Genomic DNA, 24,726 nt, shown 5'->3' on the forward strand with positions numbered 1-24,726 from the left:
GAAAAGGAAATGAAGTGGCGGTTGGGCGTTCGCGGACGACGACTTGTTTTGGACCAGATGCACCTCGTGATGTATATTTACACCGCGAGGTGTTGTATTTTATATCACGAGGAGGCCGCGGTCCAATTTTTTTTCATATGGACCGTCTGTTGGAGGCAGTGTTTTTTTCCCAGACGGTTCAAAAGTTAGGTATTTTTACATATATAAGATGCTCTTACTCAAGGGTCTGCTAGAGACATTCTATCTGACGTGCCGAGCCGATCCCCCATGGCCAGACATCCAGGCCCTTTTACAGCCGGGCCATGCCCATGTGGCCAGGTTTGCTCGGGACCCGTCGGCCGGCCTCGCTCTGTCGCGCCGAGAGCGCGCGGCAAAAGACCGGCACCAGACCGGCTAGTGAGCGGGAAACGAAAACGGGAAACCACACCACGTTCCCCAGCGCCCAGTCGGCCGCCGCCCTCGATTTTGGGCGTTTTCCGCTTTCCCACCCTGCCCGTTCCCCATTTCCCCTATCCCGCCGCGTGCGACAGTTCGCCTCGCCCCCCCTCCGTTTCAAACCCCCAAAATTTCCCTCCTCTCCTCCCTTCCGCCGGGCAATTCGCCCGCCATTTTGATCCCCCGCCAGGCCACCGCCTCGATTAGTCTCCCCACCTCCCTCCAATCCCCTAAACAATCTTCCGCCTTCCGATTTCCCCCCAATTTCCGCGGCTCCCCTCTCCCCCATCTCGCACCAACCTCTCCGCCACCTACCCTGCCAAACCCTAGCCGGCGATTGCTGCCGGACTGATGGCGGACGACGACGCCGCCGCGAGCTTGAGCCAGCCCTCCCCCGCGAAGGTGAGATTCGATTGCCCGGTCTGTTCGTTTCGGTGTTTGATTTGTTCGTGATTTAGAACTCCCCGGCAAAGTCTCGTAATCAGCTTTTACCTCGCGCGGTACGACTAGGTCCTCAGCAGCTAAACTCAGGGTGTGATTTGTTTTTGCGCGCGGTTGAATCTCGAATCCCCGTCGGAGCGGGGGTTGTCCGTGGGTCTGGGAATCCGGATTCGGTTAATCCGCGCCGCCATTTTTACTAGCTAGTGGTCGTTGTTACTCTAGTAGACGGCAGCAATCATGATGGTGATCATTTTGTCTGGTCAAAATCTCTTGACGCCATGGGCTGCCCGTAGTTTCGCGTATTAGAATGGTGATAATTTTGGTCTCCCTTTAATTCGAGCCTTCTGCTGTGCCCTATTTGTGGTAAATATGTCAATACCTTTCATGAAAGGTAGTTTTGTAGTATCGTGTCAGGTAAATGCAGATCTGACGGTAAGGATTGTTGTTTTCTCAGGGCGACATCTCTCGAGAAAATGGGGATGAGAAAAGTAAGCAGTGCCAACCATTCTTCTCCATGTGCCAACCGCTTCAGACTGTTGTAAGATAATGAATTATGCTTATGCCTGATCAAATTTGTACAATATATTTTGCTATCATACACAAAACCCTAATTTGGATATGTTGGTCCTCCCTTATGCTTAACAGAGCTATTCAAATTCTTGGGATAGCGTTTGTGCTCCTGCAGCAACGGAGCCTTGTCAAACTGTGAGCTAGAAGCTACTGTCACCTTCATATTTAGTGCAAATGTGTGATATTGAATTTTGGTAGTTCTAATGGTGTGCATTTTCTCTGGTACAGAGCGGCTTGGATTCAGTGGATGATGAATACATGCCAAGTGCACCTTCTTTTCCTGATAGCCAGCAGCCCCATTCTGAGGTATGTTCTCTTCGCCCCAGGCCTTTATTCAAGAGTTTGATTTTCCAGTTAGTCTGTTTGAACTCATGTGATGGCGATGTTTGCTAAGTGGTGTCTATCAATGTGCTGTTTCAGAGCATTTCTGCTATAGTAGATGAATCAAACAAGTTATGTTCACCACCTTCACCTACGGATAAGGAATGTGATGTGGAACAACTTCAGCTGGAATCTGAGGAATTATTGGTATGCCATTTGAACCTTGGCAATTACAGTGACTTGCCTCATTTTCTGCCATCTATTAGTTGAAACTCGTAACAGTTGCGTACATTATATTCTATTTGAAAGTCCTATAATTGACATCTGGTGTAAATTCAAATTTAATTAAGTTCTGCACACTGGAACTTTCTGTAACTCGGCCACTTACAAGCCTTTTATCTAAAAACAGTTTTCCTGAGTTTTGGCAATTCACAAGACTTAAAGCTTGTGCTGCCAAAACCTATTACCATGCAGCCAGCTCATATGCACTTCACTTACATATGGTATCCTGAATTTAGTTGTATGTGGCATTCCTGCATGGAGTCCTTTTGTATGTAACAGTTCTTTAACCCTGTCTTCTGTTTTGGTGGTTGCTATTTTAGGATGACTCAGGTGTCCTAGATGGGGAAACAAGGCAGCAGTCAGAACCCCTTATCACAGATGAACCCAGTTCTGTTGTAAGTTTTTCACTGTATACATCTGCATTTCTACCTAAAGTCCTTGTGGAGCATGTGATCCAATTATGTGTGCTTAATGATATACATGATAAACTGTGGTTGGAATATGTTTGTCAAATGATTTTTCTTTTAGGTGTATAACATTCCCTACTTTTTTTGTTGGTACTGCTGCAGGATGAAATCAAAAAATGGGGGGCGGATACTAAGCAGCACTCACCACCCCTTCGTAACACTAAGCATTGGAGCTCAAATGTAAGTGGCATTCTATTATCTTACTGACATTTATCATGCAATATTTCAGATTAGACCTTTCCTTGCATTGTTTGTGACAATTGTACTGACCGCTTCTGCTTAACAGTGTGCCCTTGAACCTTCTGACAATGAAAATAAGCCGCTCTCCTTGTTTTTTTCTCGCTTCAGACAACCCCAGTCAGTGGTATGCAATATATTCTTTGCCAAGTTTTGATATGCTAGTGTCATGTTTTGGTCATTTTTAATTTGTTACAAAATATTCTCCATATGCAGGGAGCTGGTCTTCGGAATATGGGGAACACATGCTTCTTAAATGCAACTCTTCAGTGCATTACTCATACTGTCCCACTTTTTAAGAAGCTCCGCTGCACTGACCACTCTACTCCATGCTCATGTATGGATGGTTTCTGATAATCATTTTAATTGTGTGAAAGTGTCCTGAATCTTTTTTATTTTGCTTTACATGATTCATTCTATTGCTACCTTCCAGATGATGAAGATGGGTTCTGTTCCTTTTGCGCCCTTAAAGAACACATTGAAGAATCAATTCGAAGGTCTGGAGCTGTTTTAGTGCCAGCGAGGTTCAAAGATAATTTAAGCAGTATCCTTTGCTTTTGAGTTCTATGCCTTATCTATTAATTTCATCTCAAATTAGTGTTGTCAGCATTCATGGTCATTTTCCCTGATTTTGCACCCTGAAATGTGCATGCTTTCTCTTGACTTTATATTAAATTCTTACATCTTGCTACTATTCGAAGTATTTCCATTTGGCGACAATGTTATGAATTTTGTTGGATTCCTTGACGAAGACTTGCCAGAATTATCGTCAGATTTTAGACCAGGACAGCAAGAGGATGCACATGAGTTCCTTCGTTGCTTGCTGGATAACTTGCACAAATGCACCCTTGATCCCAAGTCAAAGGGGAAGCCCTCATCTTTTGATGAGGAAAGTATTGTCAAACAGGTGTTTGGTGGTCGGCTTAAAAGCCAGGTATGTACTCTGTCATTGCATATTTGTTTCTCTTTGTGGTTGTCTTTCAACTAATGCTATTCTTCTTGCATAGTTGACATGCCGTGATTGTGGTCACTGTTCGGAGACATTTGAGCCCTTCCTGGATCTCAGCTTAGAGATTGATCAGGTTGATGACCTTGTTGCTGCTTTGGAATCTTTTACCAAGGTGGAGCAAGTTGGTGACGATGAGAACAAGCTCACCTGTGAAAGTTGTAAAGTTCAAGTTTGTAAGGATAAGCGGCTTGTGCTTGATAAAGCACCTGATGTCATCGCATTTCAACTCAAGCGCTTCACCACCCTTGACAACTCCATTGAAAAGATTGACAAACATGTGGCATACCCATCAGAACTTGATTTGAAGCCTTTCCACAATAATCCAGACAAGGAGGTTAGTTTTATGCTATTCTCTGCTGGTAGGCTTACCATGAAGACATAATTTGATGTTTTTTTTTGTATTTTCACATGCTTCAGGAACTAATGTATGATCTTTACGGTGTTGTTGAGCATTCTGGCTTACCTAACTATGGCCATTATGTGTGCACTATTCGTTCTTCACCAAGCACCTGGCACTTGATGAATGACTCCAATGTAGGTGCCATTAGTTGCGCTTGCTTTTATGAGACATCTTTTCACCTTGTAATAATCACACTTGTGTTGCAGGTTGATTCTATTACTGAGACGTGTGCACTAAACCAGGAAGCATATATACTCTTCTATGTTAGGCAGGGCATGTTTCCGTGGTTCTCAAGTTTGCTAGAGGAGGCCAGGAGTGGTGCATCTCCTGTGTCAGTTTTGGATAATATAGATGCAGACCGTTTAACTTCCAGTAATAGAAGTCCTGGCGATAAGTTTGAGATTGGTGAAACAAGTGAATGCAAAACATCTCTCCTTGCCGAGGAACCAACTAAGAGATCTTCAGTTGATGCTTCCAACAGCACAAACAAAAAAGAAGAAACCACTCCACTCAGAATCAGTCCACTCAGAGCATCTTTCCAAGATGATGTGGGGAGGAGGCATGCCCCTAGTGCTTCAGAAATCACCAATCTGGAGAGACCATCAACTCCACCTCCATGTCCCAAGCGAATGATCTCTGTTGATGACTTTGAGGTGTTTAAGTTTGAGGAATTTGGTAAGGTTTTATTTTCAACGACAATCATCTGTCTTATGTTATGCAAACAAGTGCATTGCAGTACAATCCCTGGTGCATCCTCAATTTAGGATCTGGTTGTCATAGTATACATATAACAATTTAATGGCAAGTGAACAAACTGTAGAGAATGTGGTTCTAGTTCCATAATCATCTGTCTGTTCATTATGTTACATGCTATTCCAATTTATATATTAGTTTATTTTAAAAGAAAAGAAGGATTAATTTCCCTGTTCTGTATGTCTCATTTGCAGATGACAAGGACACTCCTCTGATGCCGAAGTCTGAGCATCAACCAAAGGTGAAGAAACCGAAGGCTGCTTCTGCATCTAAATCTGTGAAGGGCCCTAGTGTGGACAAAAATGCAACACGGTTGATGAGGGGCATGCCATCTGCACGAAGAAAAGGCTTGCTGGACTGCATGATCTCTCAGCAGAATGTTGCGCAGGAGCCCCGCAGGGGCTCTCGAAGTGACCCTCTGGGCAAGAAGAAGAGAAAGCTGGACACCAACTCGGTGGCAGTTCTTCAGTACTAATTATTTTTCTAGTCAGGTTAGAATGTCTAAAATCCTTTTGCTGTACGTAGTTTCCAATCCATCCTTTTTCTTGGGGATCAACTCAGGATGCAATAGAGCTTGCGAGTTTAGGCTAAGATTTTCTTTTCTGCTTTCTGATATGGAATTCCTTGCCTATATATATAAAATATATTTTTGCTTGAGTCACTGGCCATTTTGTTTAGGCTTTGTTTGGTTCAGTTGAATTTAACCTGGTCCAGGCCCATGTGTCATTTTTTAGCAGCTTGTTTGACACAGTCAATCCTGTACTGACAGTGTAATCCACCAGTCAAATACAGGCTGCACCGGTACAAACTTTGTTTCTTTTCCTGGGCAAAAATACTGATTACTGGAGAAAAAGAGATAAGTAGCAAAGAACAAAGCCTGTTCACCATATTACAGAATTTCTGCATCCAGTCAAGTTTATTCGGGCTGTTTGCTGTAGTTTGCTGAAAAGCTTCTTGTATTGCCTGTACTGGCTGGTGCTAGGATTCTATGCTGCTGTTATATTTTCCCCTCTCTATGTTTTGTCAGTTGTCTGTAAGATACTTGATGGTTTTCAGTAATGAAAATCGGGGGAAACCCATTGCTAAAAAAAGTACTCCCTCTCTCTGGAAATATTTCTCCGACAAGTATTTCCAGATGGAGTGAGTAGCAAAGAACAACTTGGGGCTAAAGAAAAAATTATGAAGTGTAACGCAACGTTTACCACTCGCTTCAATTGAATGGAGCAGGGGCTGTGATGCTATATAATTAAAAGGAACTTTTATCACCCAGCAACATGCATATATATATATATCCTAAATGAAACTTTGTTATTACTATCTACTGCTACAAAGAAATCAACATCAGAGCACTTCTCCCTGTATAATGGTGAACACGCACTTTAAGAAAAAGAAAATGTAGAGCACAGCTTTTACATTCGATGTACTTGAGGGAAGCCATGAAAGAGACGGCTGGATACAGAAGCACATCGTTCTTCTCCAGGGAGCTCATGAGCTCTGGCCCTCCTGCAGCTGTTGCTGCTGCTGCTGCTGCTGCAAGTTGACGAGCTTGTGGTAGGCACCATTCTTGTTTTCGATGAGGTGCTGGTGATCCCCCTGCTCGATGATCTTGCCGTCCTGGATCACCGAGATGACGTCGGCGTTCTTGATCGTTGACAGCCGGTGCGCCACCATCACAGTGGTCCGGTTCTTCATCACCCTGTCCAGAGCCTGCTGCACCACGCGCTCCGACTCCATGTCCAGCGCGCTCGTTGCCTCGTCCAGGAGCAGGATGGCCGGGTCCTTGACGATGGCGCGTGCGATGGCGATGCGCTGCTTCTGCCCACCCGACAGCTGCACGCCGCGCTCCCCGACCTTGGTCTGGTACCCCTCCGGCAGTGAGCTGATGAAGGTGTGCGCGTTCGCCAGCTTCGCCGCCTCGATGACCTCGGCCTCCGTCGCGCCGTCCTTGCCGTAGAGGATGTTTTCGTAGATCGTCGTCGCGAACAGCGCCGGCTCTTGCTGCACCAGGCCGATGTGCCTCCTCAGCGACTTCAGCTTAAGCTTCTTAATGTCCTTTCCTGCAAAACCCATCATTGTACTTTGTTCAGCTCCGCTCATCTGGAACAGGAGCTGTCATGTTTGAAATTTGTACAGCAAAATACCATCGATCAAGACTTTTCCGGCGATAGGATCGTAGAAGCGGAGGATGAGTGAAAGAACGGTGCTCTTGCCGGAGCCGCTCATCCCGACGAGCGCCATGCTCTTGCCGGCCTTCATCAGGAGGTCGAGCCCTTTGAACACGGCCACCTCCGACCTCGACGGGTACCGGAATTCAACGTCCCGCAGTTGGATCACTCCCTCCACCTTCTTGATGTCGTCGCCGGTATCGATCTGGACCTCGGTCTTCCTGTCCAGGATCTCGAACACCGAGGACGCCATCTGGTTCCCCTTGATGATGTCCGGCGCCATCGCCAGCGTCTCGCCCATTGCCAGCGCTGTCACTATGAGCACCATGAAGGACTTCATCACAGACCTGAAGGTGGCCAACTCCTTGCTCATCAGGTGCGAACCGTACCTGAAATTTTCAAACATTTCACCAGTTGCTCTTGGAGTACAACAGATTTAGAATGAGCTGGGCTGTGTTTCTGTAACAATTTACTTACCATAAAGCCAGCGCATAGGAAGAGAAGAGGAAGAACTGAGAGACTCCATAGAAGACGCCGGCTCCCTGCCCTCGCCGGAAGGACCGCTTACCCGGCTCCTTGAGCTCGTCAGCGTAGAGCTTTATCACCTTCTCCTCTGCGCAAAAGGCGGCCACCGTCCTCATGTTGCTCACCGCCTCGGCGGCGAGCATGTTTGCCTTCAGATACGACTTGCCGAGGTTGCCTCCGTATCCTTTCATGAACATTTTCTGTTGCAGCACATCATAATCAAGATCGTCTCATTAGGCCAAAGAAGTGTTGGATATGTGGCAGCTGATGAAAATTAAGAAGCTGCGTTCACCTCACTGATGTGGCCGCTGACCATGAGGGGATACGTGGCAAGCACGACCAGCGTAATCCTCCAGTTGAGTATGAAGGCGATGATGAGCGAGGTGACGATCATGCCGACGTTCTGCAGCAGGATGGTGGAGCGGTCGACGACGATGGTGCGCACCAGCGTGGCGTCGGTCTCGAGCCGCGACGCCAGCATCGAGCTGGTGTGGCTGGTGCTGTCGAACCACCCGATCTCGTTCCGCAGGATGGCGGCGAACATCTTCTCCCGGACGCGCAGCGTGAGCCGCTCGCCCATGATGCCGAAGCTGAGGTGCTCGATCACGTGGAACACCACGGTGAGCACGGCGCCGCAGCAGAAGAGCGTGGCGATCTTGCGCACCTCCCTCTTGGTGGTCTCCCACCCCATGTAGTAGGACACCAGCGCCTGCGTCACGCCCAGGGCGAAGAGCGGCATCTGGGCGCCCGCCACGAACGCGCTGATGGTGCCCGACACGCCGAACACCCAGTCCGGCCGCACCATGGAGTAGAGCTTCTTCATGGACACGGGCTTCCCCTTGCCCTGCCCTTCGTCGTTCGCCTCCACGCCGCCGTACCGGCTTATCGAGTCCTTGTCGGAGCGGAAGCTGCCACCCCTGCTCGTCCTTGACAGCTCCCTTGAATACTTGAAACTGATGAAACCATGTTAAAATGACTATTAGTTAGCTCACGCTGACCACCTGCAGGAAACAATGTTGATGCCATGTACAGACACGTGCCTTAGTGGCCTGGTGATGCTCGTGCTGTGCGAGAAAGAAGGCTTGCGCTGATGCTGAGCAGCCTCCTGCAGCTGGATCAGCGACGAGTAGGCGCTGAGAGGGTTGGCCATGAGCTGCTCGTGCGTGCCGGTCTCGACGATCCTCCCCCCGTCCACGACGGCGATGGTGTCGGCGTTCCTGATGGTGGAGAGGCGGTGCGCGATCACCACGGTGGTGCGGCCGACCATGACGCGGTCCAGCGCCTCCTGCACGCTCTTCTCGGACTCGGCGTCGAGCGCGCTGGTGGCCTCGTCGAGGAGCAGTATGGACGGGTTCTTGAGTATCGCCCTCGAGATGGCGATCCGCTGCTTCTGCCCTCCCGAGAGCTGTATCCCGCGCTCCCCGACCTGCGTCTCGTACCGCTCGGGGAGGTTGTTGATGAAGGTGATGGCCTCCGACAGCTTCGCCGCGTGGTCGATCTCGTCTGCGGTGGCGTTGCTCTTGCCGTAGAGTATGTTCTCCCGGATGCTCGTCGCGAACAGCGCCGGCTCCTGGTTGACGAGCCCGATCTGCCCGCGCAGCCACTTGACGTCCAGGTCCTTGATGTCGTGCCCGTCGAGGAGGACCGCGCCCGAGAGCGGCTCGTAGAAGCGCTCGATGAGGGAGACCACGGTGCTCTTGCCGGAGCCGCTCCCGCCGACGAGGGCGACGATCTTGCCGGCCGGGAAGTCCAGGCTGAGGCGGTCGAGGATGACCACGTCCGGGCGGGACGGGTACGCGAACCGCACGTCGCGGAAGTGGATGTTGCCCTCCACCGCCTGCAGCGTGCGCCCGGCCCTGGAGCTCCTCTCGATCATCTGGAAGATCGGGTACGCCGCCGTCCTCGCCCGGAGGAACGTCGATATGTTGGGCGCCGCCTGGCCAAGCGACCTGCGCGACGTACATTGCACATGATTGCCACCCGTTAGCTAGCAATAGCATGGTCGACATGGATGTAGGAATGAAGGTCTGTACTGTAGTGTACTGTACTCACAGGCCGGCGATGACGACGTTGAGCATGGTGGTGAAGGACTCGCCGCCGTTGGAGATGCGCTTGTGGACGACGATGCCGGTGAACCAGACGAGCAGCGCCCAGGAGAGGAAGAGCACCGAGTGCATGGAGCCGAGGCCGAGGCCCTTGGCGAGGCCGCCCCGCTTGCCGTACTTGTACGTCCGCAGCAGCGCCTCTCGGTACGTCCTCACGGCCTTCTCCTCGCCGACGAAGGCCTGCACAGTCCGCACGTTGCCGATCACCTCCTCCGCGATCTCGCCGGCCTTGACGTAGGACTTGCGGACGCGCGCCATGAGGCCGATGGTGACGTAGGCGTAGGTGCCGCCGGCGATGGCGATGAGCGGGACGATGGCGAGCGTGACCAGGCTGATCTGCCACACGCGCGAGAAGCCGATGGCGAACCCGGCCAGGAACCGGCTGATGTAGTGCATGAAGTTGCCCACCTGCGGCGACACGGACGCACGGCTTAATTTGTCAGCACGAACAAAATGTTCACCGAGACTGCAAGGGTGAACTTGACCGGTCAACTGGTGAAGTAGCAGCAGCAGCTGGTCTTGCAAAAAAAAAAAAGAGAAAAAAAAGTAGCAGCAGCTGGTCAGGCTCTCGCCTCTGCGAGGTGTGAAGGTCTGCAGAAGGCCGTGGGATTAAGATCTGACGGTGAGCGATCCTCTCATGCCGGCCCCACAGAGTATCATGGGGAGCAGAGTCCACAAGAACAGAAGCAACAAGATCGACATGTACGTGCGACGTTTATCAGGATGACCACTAGAATTCTCCTCGAAGCAGAGAAAACATTTTTTTTCTACTCCATTTTTTTTTACTAAATCAATGACAATTAATATGGACCGGATGGAGTATCATTTTTTTTCATGAATTACAATTACCATGAACAGTCCTTGATAGAAAAAAAGACTTGCCCCAAAAGAAAAAGAATTACAATGGTGACAACTTATGGATCATGTAGTACCATAGCTTGTTGATTAAACCGAACGATGTCGTCGCACACAAGTATATAAAAAAGCCTTGTTATGTGCACAAAATGAACAAATGACTACAAGTGTAAATTATATTTTCCGCATAACTTGGTGCAGTAGTTTGTAACTTAGAAACCTCTGAAAATGTATCACATGTTAGAGAGGGTATGTTCTATGTCTTTGCTTGGATTTTAATATCATTTCTTTCTAGAACTTCTGAGAATCCTCCGAAAATGTGGAAAAAATATCGCGACTATTTGATTTTCTAGATTAGTCCGATCTTATGACAGGACCGGACTTCTAACCCCTTGTATTTTGTAAAAACCAATCCTCATAATGTTAACGGGGCAAAACCACTAAACATCGGCCATTTTTTTGAATAATTACCCGAAGGGGAACATTTCTACGTCGGAACTGTTGTGCGGACAATGCATGTTTGCACGACAGCTGCACGACGGGTAATCCAGCCGTTTGCTTGCACTTTGATACATGCATTGGAGGATGTGATATATGCTGTCGTGTAGGAATCGTGCACACAATGTCGTGTGTATAGGAATTTCATAGCAGTGCTCTTTCTACTTGAAGGAGTGTATTCATTTTTGCCCTTGGTACGACCGTACGATTTTATTTATGGCTAGAGTGGCCAATACGACTGTAGAAAAGAGTTGAGAATTTTTATGACAGACAGTGATAGCCAGCTCATGATAGAGAACTCTTGCTATTGCAACATAAACCGTCCACTGGTCATAAATAAGCATGCATATATAGGTCGTGTGCCCAGATCAGATCAGGCCACTACAGTAGGACAGATGGGAACAGTGCGTGCGCGTTGTGCTCTATCTAAACAGTCGGTGGATCAAGACGTTCATTTATTGTGATCTATGTCAATCTGGAAAGAGAGAGACAGAGTCATGCATCAAATCACATTTATCTCTTTGCAGTGTAGGAAAAAAAAGTGGCGGGTAGACTAAGCAACGAGTTTCCCGTAGACAGTACAAATGAGTTGGGAATATGAATCTGGTGAAAATTCACATTTCACCGGACTTGAAAGTTTTAAATATTTTATCAAAGGAAGTTACTGGATGCATGGGAGAAGATGTTGTACGTACGTACGTACCGATGCAAATTTTAATGACAAACCAGTCGCATTTGATTTTGAAAATCTTTCATCTACAACTTGTTTTTGGAGGGGGAGAGATGCGTGTGCCTGAATATGCATCGCAGCTGTGTCACGCACTCGCGCCTGACGTGAAATTCAGTTGGAGGGAGAGCAAAGACGGGTGGAATTCGACCGGAAGTGTATCCCGTGACGTAGAATCCAATCTACACGACGGAGCTGTAGCGTATAGTGGTTCGATCGATGACTTGATCCTCCTCCCGCTGTCCTGCACCCGCAACGCCTTCAATGCCCTTCACCAACTCTCATAACTCCCCACCCTATGGACTGGAGTGAGCTCACCACCATCCCCGCTTCTCTCTCCGGCCGGCCGGTTTGGCATGGGCCGCGCAACGGCAAGAAAGGCGGCAGCACGCGCATGCATGGAGTGGAGGAGCGTACGCACCTTCTCGGAGATGGCGTCCTGGACGACGAGGACGTCGCTGGTGATGGCGTTGATGACCTCGCCGGTGGACGCCTCGGTGTCGAAGACGGCGATGTCCTGGTCCAGCATCGACCGCAGGTACGCCAGCCGCATCTTCGCCGCCTGCCGCTCCCCCGTGTGCATCCAGCACGCCACCTCTGCAGCAAGCAAGCGCATGGAGCCATGCGTGTGATGAGAGCACGTACTACTAACATTTTGCGTATTTGTCTCCTTTGCACAGATGTGCATCCGGACAAGGCCGGCTCGGTTTCATTGAGGAGGACGCGCTCACCGGTCCACGACGAGAAGAGGATGACCACGCCCAGGTACACGAAGTCCAGCGAGTACTGCGAAACGAAAACGACGGCCGAAACAGAAACAATGGTTAACCTACCACCGCCGTCGTCGCTGGCCGGATAACTAAAGGAGCCAATCAATGCAAGTTTGTGCATGGGGGCACGTACCTTGGCGACGCGGCCGGAGACCATGGCGGGGAAGAAGGAGGCGATGCCGATGATGTTGATGAGCTTGCCGAAGAAGATGAAGAAGACGGGCACGGAGGCGCCGTGCGCGCACGCGCCCACCGAGCCCACCGCCATCAGCAGGTAGTCCCACCGGTCCGCGAACGAGAAGAGCTTCAGGAACGGCACCTTCTCCACCTTCTCATCCGCCCCCGCCTTCTTTCTGCCATTATCGCCGCCGCCGCCTCCCGCCTCGCTCTGGTTCTGGCCGGCGCCGTGCACCGACGAGCTCATGTCGTCGTCCTCACTGGCTCCACGGCTGAGATCGATGGGTCGAGCCGTGCTCGTTCGTTGTGATTGAGACTGTGGGTGGAGAAGGATCTGCGCGTGTGTGCGTGGGAAGGTAGGGCTTTAAAGACTGGCTTGGACACCCGTTGGAGTGGTTGTAACTTGCCTCCATGTTAGCTGTGGGCGCGCCGTGCGCCTGCGTAGGTAGCCGTAGGCCACCGCCGAAGAGGCGATCCGCGTGGTAGAGCACAGCAGCTGAGCAGGGTCGAAGGGGTTCGGCAGTTAAATTGACTCGATCGCTCCTAGGGCCACAGCGTCAGGCCCAAGCTGGTGCAGTGGTGGAGGGGATTTGTCTGAGAGCTGCCGTTGGATTCGGCTACAAAGTTAACCTCATGTCAGAGCTTCAGAAGTCTCTTCACTGCAGTTTGGTGGGCTGACCAAGATTAATTAATATGCGTGCATTTTTATGTATACTAGCAAAAAAAAAGCCACGTCCGTTGCAACTGGAGAAAAAATATATCACACGCTCTTAATTTTAAAAAAAGTTTATAATGTGAGACTTTGTAGCTGCGGCCGAAACAAAGATGATCTTAACCTATAAAAGTGCAGTTTAAGATTCTACAGGTGTTTTATTTCAACATGACTTGCATGTAGATTTAATCCATACAAAGAAAGGGGCAAGTGATCATGCATTTCCTTTTCGAAAAAAAGTGACATGCATTTATTCATGTCATGTTTGGAATGGGTTGTTGTTATGGGCGAGTAAAGAAAAATGACAAAAACATACGATAACATATTAGCACACTACATAGACATGTCTGCATCATTGACAGTTTTCAGTTTAAGAATCGCCAACTTATGGTAACTCTTGAACACTTTTTTTCATATGCATATTTCTTAAATACATGAAGAGTTGTTAAAAAGCTTGTTAAAAAGATACATGATTTTTTAATCATAAAAAGAGTTTTTTTGTCTGGAAAAGAACATTTTTATATGGTCTCCTATGGACGCAGGTACTTGCGCCCCTATTTTATCACTATTTCTTGTCATACATGTAATAGGTATTGGTCCCTGTTTCATCACTATTTATATCTTATCAAACTTGTCTTTTATTTTATTTTTTGTCATGCATGCCTCTTTTTTACCTTCTTTTATTCATGCATGTCCTCCTTTTCTTCTTCTTATATATAGGAGAATAGCGCGACATCTCATCTTTGTCGGATCTCCTCTACATTTCTCTTTTATTTCTTTTATAGCGGACATCCTATCTTTATTGGGTCGTTCTTTTATTTCTTGCCATGCATGTCCTTATTTGTTGGGTGTCTCTAGCAAATTTATCTTCAATTTCATGTCCAATCCTGATTTTGCTGAGGTGTTCATCCCAATCTGAATCAGTACGGGTATGAAAAAAGACGGATAATGCACCGTTGATTAACATTGCAGCCTAGATAGTATTTTTTTAAATTGTTAACAGGTAAAATAACATCATATCCAGATTCTTTATATTTTTCTAATTAAATTCCATATATAACATGTTAAATTTGGAGTTACGGTTTAGAAGATATAAATATTTTAAAAAACATTTGATATGTATTGCGGGTTTAATGTCAGAAACATTAGGGGGTTTTCTATAAAATAGCAAAACAGACTATCAGTACCGGTATGAAAAAAAGACGGATAATGCATTGTTGATTAACATTGCAGCCTAGAAAGTATTTTTTAAATTGTTAACAGGTAAAATAACATCATATTCAGATTCTACATATTTTTCTAATAAAATTCCATATATAACATGTTAAATTTGGAGTTACGGTTTAGAATATACTCCCTTCATTTTTTTAGTCTGCATATAAGATTTGGTCAAAGTCAAACTTTGTTAACTTTGACTAGGTTTATAGACAAAAATATCAAGATTCACAATATGAAATCAATATTGTTACATGCATTATGAAATTAATTTTCATACCATATAGCTTTAGTATTGCAGATGTTGATATTTTTTTCTACAAAGTTGGTCAAACTTTGCAAAGTTTGACTTTTACCAAATCTTATATGCAGACTGAAAAGAAACGGAGGGAGTATGAGTATTTAAAAAAACATTTGATATGTATTGCGGGTTTAATGTCAGGAACATTAGGGAATTTTCTATAAAATAGCAAAACGGACTAAGAATACCTATTTCTTTTATTAGTAGGTATAGATAAAATGAGAGCCCCCTTCTCTCATTTTCGTTAAACTACAGCCGGAAATCCATAACCAAATCCATAGAGACATTCTCTGCCCGCCTATGAAAAAAATCCATGGGCAGAAAACTATGCTTATATCCAAACTGATGAAAATCCATCGGGTATGGATATACAGTAGGTATTTTTTGAAGCAGAAATAGTAGAACAATTGTTCTACGGTAATTTGTTGGATTATAAACACGTTTATAAGACAATAATCCCTAGTTAATCTCTAAGGCCCATTTAGATGCATGGCAAGTGGTGGGAGAACGACAATAAGCTTTTTGGGGAGGGTCTCGACGCGACTGCTCCCGATCCGTCCCCGTTTCTGTCCTTTACTTTCTGAGCGTCGACACCATGGTCTAAGACACCACCGCCAAGAAGAAGGCCAGGACAACGCCGAGGCTGCCGCTGAGGGAGTCCTGGGTTAGGGGGTCCTCGGACAGCCGGACTATATACTTCGGCCGGACTGTTGGACTACGAAGATACAAGATTGAAGACTTCGTCCCGTGTCCGGATGGGACTCTCCTTGGCGTGGAAGGCAAGCTTGGCGATTCGGATATGTAAATCTCCTCCCTTGTAACCGACTCTGTGTAACCCTAGCCCCCTCCGGTGTCTATATAAACCGGAGGGTTTAGTCCGTAGGACAACAACAATCATAACCATAGGCTAGCTTCTAGGGTTTAGCCTCTACGATCTCGTGGTAGATCAACTCTTGTAATACTCATATCATCAAGATCAATCAAGCAGGAAGTAGGGTATTACCTCCACCGAGAGGGCCCGAACCTGGGTAAACATTGTGTCCCCCGCCTCCTGTTACCATCCGCCTTAGACGCACAGTTCGGGACCCCCTACCCGAGATCCGCCGGTTTTGACACCGACATTGGTGCTTTCATTGAGAGTTCCACTGTTCCGTCACCATAAGGCTTGATGGCTCCTTCGATCATCGACAACGATGCGATCCAGGGTGAGGCTTTCCTCCCCGGACAGATCTTCGTATTCGGTGGCTTCGTACTGCGACCCAACTCGCTTGGCCATCTGGAGCAGATCGAAAGCTACGCCCCTGGCCGTCAGGTCAGGTTTGGAAACTTAAACTATACTGCCGACATCCGTGAAGACTTGATCTTTGACGGATTCGAGCCCATGTCAGGTGCGCCGCACAATCACGACGAGCATGACTTAGCTCTGCCGTCAGACGGTGTTCGGGAGATCACACCTGTGGCTACTCCGGCCCTCAATCCGGAGCAGATTGTGCCGTCCGAGGACGGGTGGATGGACCCCGCCACGAAGGCCGCACACTCTGTGACGCCCGGATAATTAAGCTACAGTAAACCTCTGTTAACGATGCCACGTCACCATGATTACTGTTATTAACCTGGTGTTAGTCCGAAACCGATTATAATTCAAAATTCAAAATCAAGCAAACAATAAAAGTTTTCAAATATTAAAACTAAAATGTTCAATAGATAGTAGATAAATCAGAGGCTAGGATAAAATTGTAAACAACATTATTGAAATTTGATAAGTCATTTAAACAACCTCAAACAGTGGCTGAATACATTATTTAATAACCTTTTAATTAATCTAAATCTAATGTGAAATGGTATTTCACCCAGACTAGTTTTTGGTGCTAGGATCTAATGCACTCCAATTTATGAGCTAGCTCCCATATTTTATAAAAATCAATTAGGTGCTAAACATTTTTGAAAAAACAGAAAACAAAACAAAAGTGTAAAAAAGAAAGAAAGAAGAAAACCCCTGGACCGTGGCCCAACTGGGCCAACCCCCCAGGCCCAGCCGGCCAGCCCACCCATTCCCTTAACCCCCTGGACCCCGAACCCCCCACCGACACTTCCCCCCCACGAAATATCTCCCCCCTCTCCCCCGATTTGGATCGGGATCGAGAGGAGACTGCCGACCCCACGCCAGGACGCCGTCGCTGCCGGAGCTCCTCGTCGGACGGCCTCACCGGAGCGCTCCCTCGCTGGTCTGCCTCTTCTGCATCGACGCCGTCGTCCCCGTCCCCCACCTCGACACCCACTGCCCCGTTCCCTACGCCCCAATGTGAGCCCCGCCGCCGCGCTCGTCTCCACGCGCCCTCGCTCCCTCTCTCTCTCTCCCTCGCGTGACCCCGCCTGCGCGCGCGCTCGCGCTCGTCACCGCGGCCGCTACCGCCGCCCGCGCGCACCGCGCCACTCTGGCCACTCCGGCCCCCTCCCGCACCTGTCCCGCTCGCCTCCCTGCTGGTCCTAGCCACCGCCGCGACCAAAGCGTCGGGGCCGTGCCCGTGTGGCTCGGCCACGGCCACTTCCCCCGCTCCACGCGCGGCTGTGCCCCGCCTGCCGTCGACCGTTGCTTCCCGCGCCCTCCGGCGCCGCCCCAGTGCTCGCCTCTGCCTCCCGCCGGAGCTCCACGCCGGCCGCCGCCCTGCTCATCCCCTGTGGCCTCGCCGTGGCCTCGCCGCTGCCACGCCGGCATTTTCCCCCTCGCCGTGGCCCCGACTGGCTGCATCCAGTTCGGGCGCCCGCACCCGCACGTTCCGGCGCCCACCCGCGCCCGTGTGCCCGATAAGGCCCCCAGGGCCTATGACACATGGGCCCCGCCCAGAGAACGTTTTAATAATAAAAAAAGAAATGATTTAAAAAAATTAAATTAAATTAAAATAATAATAATAATAATAAATAATAATAAATAAATAGTAAAGATAATTAATTAACTTAATTAATCCTGTTAATATTAACTAATTAAGATTAATTAACCTAATTAACTACTGTTAATTAGCTAACATCCCCTGACAGGTGGGACCCACCTGTCAGGTTGACTGCTGACGTCATGCTGATGCATTAATTAAATTTCGAATTAAATTAATTTATTAAATTCTAAAAATGGTTTAATCTTTGAAAATTCATATAAAATAATCCGTAACTCGGATGAAAATACTTTCTACATGAAAGTTGCTCAGAACGACGAGACGAATCCGGATACGCAGCCCGTTCGTTCACCCCACGTCCCTAGCATAGTGAACCTGCAACATTTCACCTCCGGTCCATCTGTCCGGAAACGCGAAACATCGGGAATACTTTCCCGGATGTTCCCCCCTTCGCCGGTACCACCTACTGCCGCGTTAGGGCACACCTAGTACCGCTCATTGTCATGTCACGCATCGTCATGCTTATGTTTGCATTGTATTTACTGTTTCTTCCCCCTCTTCTCTCCGGTAGACTACGAGACCGACGCTGCTTCTGTCCAGTTCGACTACGGAGTTGACGACCCCTCCTACTTGCCAGAGCAACCAGGCAAGCCCCCCCTTGATCACCAGATATCGCCTATTCTTCTCTATACCGCTTGCATTAGAGTAGTGTAGCATGTTACTGCTTTCGGTTAATCCTATTCTGTTGCATAGCCTATCATTGTTGCTACAGTTGTTCCCCTTACCTGCTACCCTACTGCTTAGTATAGGATGCTAGTGTTCCATCAGTGGCCCTACACTCTTGTTCGTCTGCCATGCTATACTATCGGGCCGTGATCACTAGGGAGGTGATCACGGGTATATACTATATACTTTATATACATGACACATGTGGTGACTAAAGTCGGGTCGGCTCGTTGAGTACCCGCAAGTGATTCTGATGAGGGGGCTGAAAGGACAGGTGGTTCCATCCCGGTAGAGGTGGGCCTGGGTTCCTGACGGCCCCCGACTGTTACTTTGTGGCGGAGCGACAGGGCAGGTTGAGACCACCTAGGCGAGAGGTGGGCCTGGCCCTGGACGGCATCCGCGGTTACTTCAAAATAACACGCTTAACGAGTTTTTGGTATTTGATCTGAGTCTGGCCATTTGGTCTATACGCACTAACCAACTATGCGGGAACAGTTATGGGCACTCGACGTCGTGGTATCAGCCGAAGCTCTTCTTGACGTCAGCGACGGAGCGGCGCGCGCCGGATTGGACTGGAACGCCACTAGGCTAGGTCTGCTTCCGGCCGCCCTCGCAACGTGCAGGTGTGCAATGGGCGATGGGCCCATACCCCTGCGCGCATAGGATTTAGACCGGCGTGTTGACCTCTCTGTTGAGCCTAGGTGGGGCTGCGACGTGTTGATCTTCCGAGGCCGGGCATGACCCAGAAAAGTGTGTCCGGCCAAATGGGATCGAGCGTGTTGGGTTATGTGGTGCACCCCTGCAGGGAAGTTTATCTATTCGAATAGCCGTGTCCCTCGGTAAAAGGACGACCCGGAGTTGTACCTTGACCTTATGACAACTAGAACTGGATACTTAATAAAACACACCCTTCCAAGTGCCAGATATAACCCGGTGATCGCTCTCTAACAGGGCGACGAGGAGGGGATCGCCGGGTAGGATTATGCTATACGACGCTACTTGGAGGACTTCAATCTACTCTCTTCTACATGCTGCAAGATGGAGGCTGCCAGAAGCGTAGTCTTCGACAGGATTAGCTATCCCCCTCCTATTCTGGCATTCTGCAGTTCAGTCCACTGATATGGCCCTTTACACATATACCCATGCATATGTAGTGTAGCTCCTTGCTTGCGAGTACTTTGGATGAGTACTCACGGTTGCTTTTCTCCCTCTTTTCCCCCTTTCCATTCTACCTGGTTGTCGCAAACAGATGCTGGAGTCTAGGAGCTAGAGATCCCGAGGATGATTCTACATGGAGTTCGGCTTCGAGGAGTAGTTAGGAGGTCCCAGGCAGGAGGCCTTTATGCTAGCCTTCTTAAGGCAAACTTGTTTAACTTATGTCTGTACTCAGATATTGTTGCTTCCGCTGACCCGTCTATGATCGAGCACTTGTATTCGAGCCCTGGAGGCCCCTGGCTTGTATTATGATGCTTGTATGACTTATTTATGTTGTAGAGTTGTGTTGTGATATCTTCCCGTGAGTCCCTGATCTTGATCGTACACATTTGCGTGCATGATTAGTGTACGGTCAAATCGGGGGCGTCACAAGTTGGTATCAGAGCCAACTGCCTGTAGGAATCCCCCTTTCCAACTCCTTGGCCGAAGTCGAGTCTAGTCAATGAAAAACTTTTACTAACATGGTTGTGTGGCTTACGGGCCCACGTCGCCATTGGTTGGTATTAGGATCTTTTACTCCTTGTCTATACTCTGGGACTCTGATCTCTCTTCTATTCGGGTTAAGTGAATTTTGCTAAATCTAACATTAGGATCTCGTGATCACTTTCACCCGGAGAGCACCTTATTACCGATGATCGTCTGCTGCACCAGAAGATTCCGAGGATACTCTATGATGTTCTCTTGAGAATTTGTGCCATCGCTTTTGCAATTCCCATCCATCGATAAACCTCTATGGGTAACCACGTACACTTGCCATTCATACAATCATTCCCCGTTGATCTTGTTATTATAAGATACCTCGATATCCTCTCATTGTTCCGAGAATACTTTGTGCCTACTGCATTGCAGTTCTTTGCCACATTAAATACCCCTACGGATAATTCCTCGCACTTACCGAGTATCCGCTCATCCCCAGTTGATCATGTGTTTCACAAAAGCTTCGAAATACTATTTGAACTTCCAAAAATCCTGAGCAACCTATTGCTCTTGAAATTCTTGATTGCTTGCATTATGGTTAATCCCATAAGTCTCGTAATCTTATTGTCATTCCTTGTCATTATCATTTTGAGTCGGTTGATTCAAAATATTGCGAATGCTCACAATCCTCAATCAGATCCTAGAATTCTTCCTTTTGGGTCAAACCTCATTTTAAACATGAGCTGGTATCGACCAATCGAATTGCAATCGATTGTACCCCTAAGGCTATTCAACTTATCCATCCTTAATCAGAGCGTTTGCTTCTGATCCCTTGATTTGGAAATCATAATTCCTTTACATTTGAGCTTTGAGTTAGTTAGTTGTTTCTATAATCTGATCCCCTTGCATTCTTTCTTCCTCTAGTTGAGTACCGATGCTCACATCTGATCCCTTGTGGACAACCAAATCCTTTGTTAGATTATTATCTGACAGTGCCCTCATATTTAATCACCTTGTGAGTTCTTCCCTGATACATAATGCCTTTGGTAAATTGTATCCTCTGCTTTGTCAACCATGCTCTGCTTTTGAGCTGGTGATAATTACTCTTGAAGCTTGTGGCATATATTCCTAATATGCCCCGATGGGTTGAACCTATACCTTCCCTAAAAACCCTATGAACCCGAAGGTTTTCACAAGCCATACCCTTCTGGTATTTTACCAGATAATTTTCTACCATACAACTTCATCGAATGCGAGGAGTGAATGAAAGGTTATGCATTGGAGAAGTGAGAGTCGACCTTGAACTTTGTGTTCATGCCCATGGACACGATGTAGATCTTATCATTAAAAGCTTCTCTTAAATTAATTATTCGCTGGGTATAAGTTCATCAAGTGCAACATTCTCATTGATTCCAATTTTTCACGGGCTTCGAGTTTTTAAACACTCAAAACCACCGATAACTGAATCGAGTCCGCCCTGCGATTAAACAACCCTTAGTAATCTTCTTTACTTATGAGTTTGTACCCGATCACGTCATTCCTAGCCTGATTGGCTACATCATTATCGTGCTGAATTTTAACTGTGCTACCTGGACCTTCCCAGCGCACAAGTTTAGACAGTGAGCTAATCTTGCGTCGATCTTCCTCGTCATATCACTTCTCCTTGAACAGCAAACTTGATTTTGAGTTTGTGTCCTAACCGTGGTTCCAATAACCTTTCGCTTTCATCATTCCTTTGACTTGATGTCATCGTCGATCAATTACATCTTCTTGAAAACCCCTCGACAAAATTTGTCGTGATCATTGTCAACAATTTGACTTCTTCCAAGTTGTGTGTTGAAATTCATGATGAGAAATACCATCCTTGCCCCTCGATGAATTGTGTTATCATCGACAACATTCTTGCCTCCCCCAACACAAACTTGTTCATATTTTGTGTTGTATCTTGATTTCCCTGCTATCCAACTTATGTTATGTTCTACCGTGGAGTATTACCATCTTTGATGTCAAGAATGTCGTGAGGATTACTCCACCTCTTAAGAATTCTTGGTACAATGATACTTCTCACCATCCCCATTCTTTCTTGGTCCCCGTGTTGTTTCTAACTGAAATACCGACAAATGGTCTGTGATGTGTAAATTCTAAACTCCTAGCAACCCTATTGCTTTGAAGTTATTGCTCTATAGTTTCATTCTACGTCTATGGCTTATTGAATCATCATTCGACCATTGATCGTGCTACCTAGCCCATATTTCGGGTGCACATTTCAACTAATGTTTAACTGTGTATGTTTTCCTCCAGCATACATCCTTAAGTCATTCCATCTAGCTAATGTTATCTCCTTGTTCACATAGTTGTGGAAATCCATCTTCTGGAAATCTCAATGGATTGTCGCTGAGTCAATCAGTCACCTCCTCACCTCTCCTTGATTTAATGACGAACCCTTGTCTCAGAACTTGCTTCCATAGTTCATTCCCCGAGAATCTTACAATGTCATCTCGTCAATTGGTGTTGCACCTTTCTCTTCTTAGGCATTCCGAGTCTGAAGTATCTAGACCCCAATCAGATCTGAATCTCGTTCAGATATGATGGTTGAAACCTAATTCCAAGAGTTATAACATTGGTCTCTATATGACCCGGTAAGGTGATGTCATGCCCAGCACATCTGGCCGGAGGACCTACGGTTATAGTTTCCTTATTAGCAAGGTTATCTTTTCTTCCATGAGGAAATTGTAAGACTTATTCTACAAGCGGTTCCTGATGGATCCTTTGTGTTTCCAAAGTCCGATCTTTACCCAATGACCATGTCAATGCTATCTCGAAGCATGCCTGTGGTACTCCGATTTTCAATAAGAACATTTGAAGCCCAATGCTAAATGTTTCCTGCTCAATTATGCAAACACCATTGTATGGGTAATGTCATGAAATTTCTCTCCCCTACCTAAAGAGTTTTCTACATTATATCATGTCATGGATATCATGCTCAGCTTGTCCTTGGGAAGGATATACCCTTGAAATATGTGTTTAAACACATTTTCCTTTCCATTGTTCTGTTTAATCTGATGATCACCCTTTTCCTTCCCATTATTTTATTTAATCTTTCTTGTGGTCTATATGATCTAAGCAGTAATAATTCACTGCTTATGTAAACACCTCGGTGTACTACTTTGTCAATAAGACCCTGTTACTATTGTTGATGACATTCCGGTAGCCACCGATGGACGAGAACCTTGCCTATTGGTCCGCCTCGTTCAACGAGCAGGAAAATGGTTCTCTTCGTCCCTCGCCCTTGGTACCGACGATGTTGCTGACATATAACTGACAGGCTACCCTCTAACCTGCCTTGCTATCATGATCATGCAAGATGTCACCGCCCTTCCTACTTTAACCACATGGTGGGCCCATAACCCACAGTTCCACAGGATCAAAACCTGACTCTCCTGTGCACCCCCTATTCCCAAAATTATTCATCGCGCGTGGCCTCGTATGTAATTCACGGACCACCGTCCTACTGATCTATACTGGCATCAGACATAATGCTTATTCCGATTGCTTTGAACCCTTTCACACTTTGTTTCAGGCTTCGAACGATTGCCTACCCGTTTGAAACTTCTCATGGTACTTTCTTACTTGCTCTCAGCTTTTTCTTAAGATTTAGTTCGAGAGTTACTTTCCGCCACCTTCCCTGATGATATTGACCAGATAGTCAACCTTGCAGAGGTCCGATTCTTCCAGAATACCACCCTTACTCTGTCGTAAGTACGATGGAGATCCCGAAGAAAGGATGACGACTTGATCATGGTGACTTGAAGCAGAGCAATGAAGACATCAACGGAAGGGATCAACCTCTTCGAAAGGGTAGCCAAGACCGATAAGACTCGTTAGGTTTTCGCTACCAGCACATTTTCCCCTTACTCCACCTCTTAAATCTCGGGACGAGATTTCTTGTAGTGGAGGAGAATTGTGACGCCCGGATAATTAAGCTACAGTAAACCTCTGTTAATGATGCCACGTCGCCATGATTACTGTTATTAATCTGGTGTTAGTCTGAAACCGATTATAATTCAAAATTCAAAATCAAGCAAACAATAAAAGTTTTCAAATATTAAAACTAAAATGTTCAATAGATAGTAGATAAATCAGAGGCTAGGATAAAATTGTAAACAACATTATTGAAATTTGATAAGTCATTTAAACAACCTCAAACAGTGGCTGAATACATTATTTAATAACCTTTTAATTAATCTAAATCTAATGTGAAATGGTATTTCACCCAGACTAGTTTTTGGTGCTAGGATCTAATGCACTGCAATTTATGAGCTAGCTCCCATATTTTATAAAAATCAATTAGGTGCTAAACATTTTTGAAAAAACAGAAAACAAAACAAAAGTGTAAAAAAAAGAAAGAAGAAAACCCCTGGACCGTGGCCCAACTGGGCCAACCCCCCAGGCCCAGCCGGCCAGCCCACCCATTCCCTTAACCCCTCTGGACCCCGAACCCCCCACCGACACTCC

General features: G+C 47.1%; 2 protein-coding genes across 2 annotated transcripts; one reads left to right on the forward strand and one right to left on the reverse strand.

The window, feature by feature from the left end:
* Window positions 1-496: 496 nt before the first annotated feature.
* Window positions 497-5,572, forward strand: LOC123145148 (ubiquitin carboxyl-terminal hydrolase 21). Its single transcript, XM_044564478.1, has 15 exons — window positions 497-837; window positions 1,331-1,414; window positions 1,522-1,581; window positions 1,675-1,752; window positions 1,867-1,974; window positions 2,370-2,444; window positions 2,619-2,696; window positions 2,803-2,880; window positions 2,970-3,090; window positions 3,187-3,297; window positions 3,515-3,687; window positions 3,761-4,096; window positions 4,180-4,296; window positions 4,369-4,837; window positions 5,110-5,572. The coding sequence occupies exons 1-15, from the start codon at window positions 787-789 to the stop codon at window positions 5,388-5,390; spliced, it is 2,220 nt and encodes a 739-aa protein (XP_044420413.1). The 5' UTR covers window positions 497-786; the 3' UTR covers window positions 5,391-5,572.
* Window positions 5,573-6,158: 586 nt separating this feature from the next.
* On the reverse strand, window positions 6,159-13,217 carry LOC123145147 (ABC transporter B family member 10). The gene is made up of 9 exons (XM_044564477.1): window positions 12,694-13,217; window positions 12,522-12,576; window positions 12,212-12,387; window positions 9,658-10,118; window positions 8,646-9,554; window positions 7,898-8,558; window positions 7,558-7,805; window positions 7,057-7,469; window positions 6,159-6,972 (listed from the first exon to the last, which is right to left on the reverse strand). The coding sequence occupies exons 1-9, from the start codon at window positions 12,982-12,984 to the stop codon at window positions 6,401-6,403; spliced, it is 3,786 nt and encodes a 1,261-aa protein (XP_044420412.1). The 5' UTR covers window positions 12,985-13,217; the 3' UTR covers window positions 6,159-6,400.
* Window positions 13,218-24,726: the final 11,509 nt, after the last annotated feature.

This window comes from Triticum aestivum, chromosome 6D, assembly GCF_018294505.1.
Source record: "Triticum aestivum cultivar Chinese Spring chromosome 6D, IWGSC CS RefSeq v2.1, whole genome shotgun sequence".
Lineage (NCBI taxonomy): Eukaryota > Viridiplantae > Streptophyta > Magnoliopsida > Poales > Poaceae > Triticum > Triticum aestivum.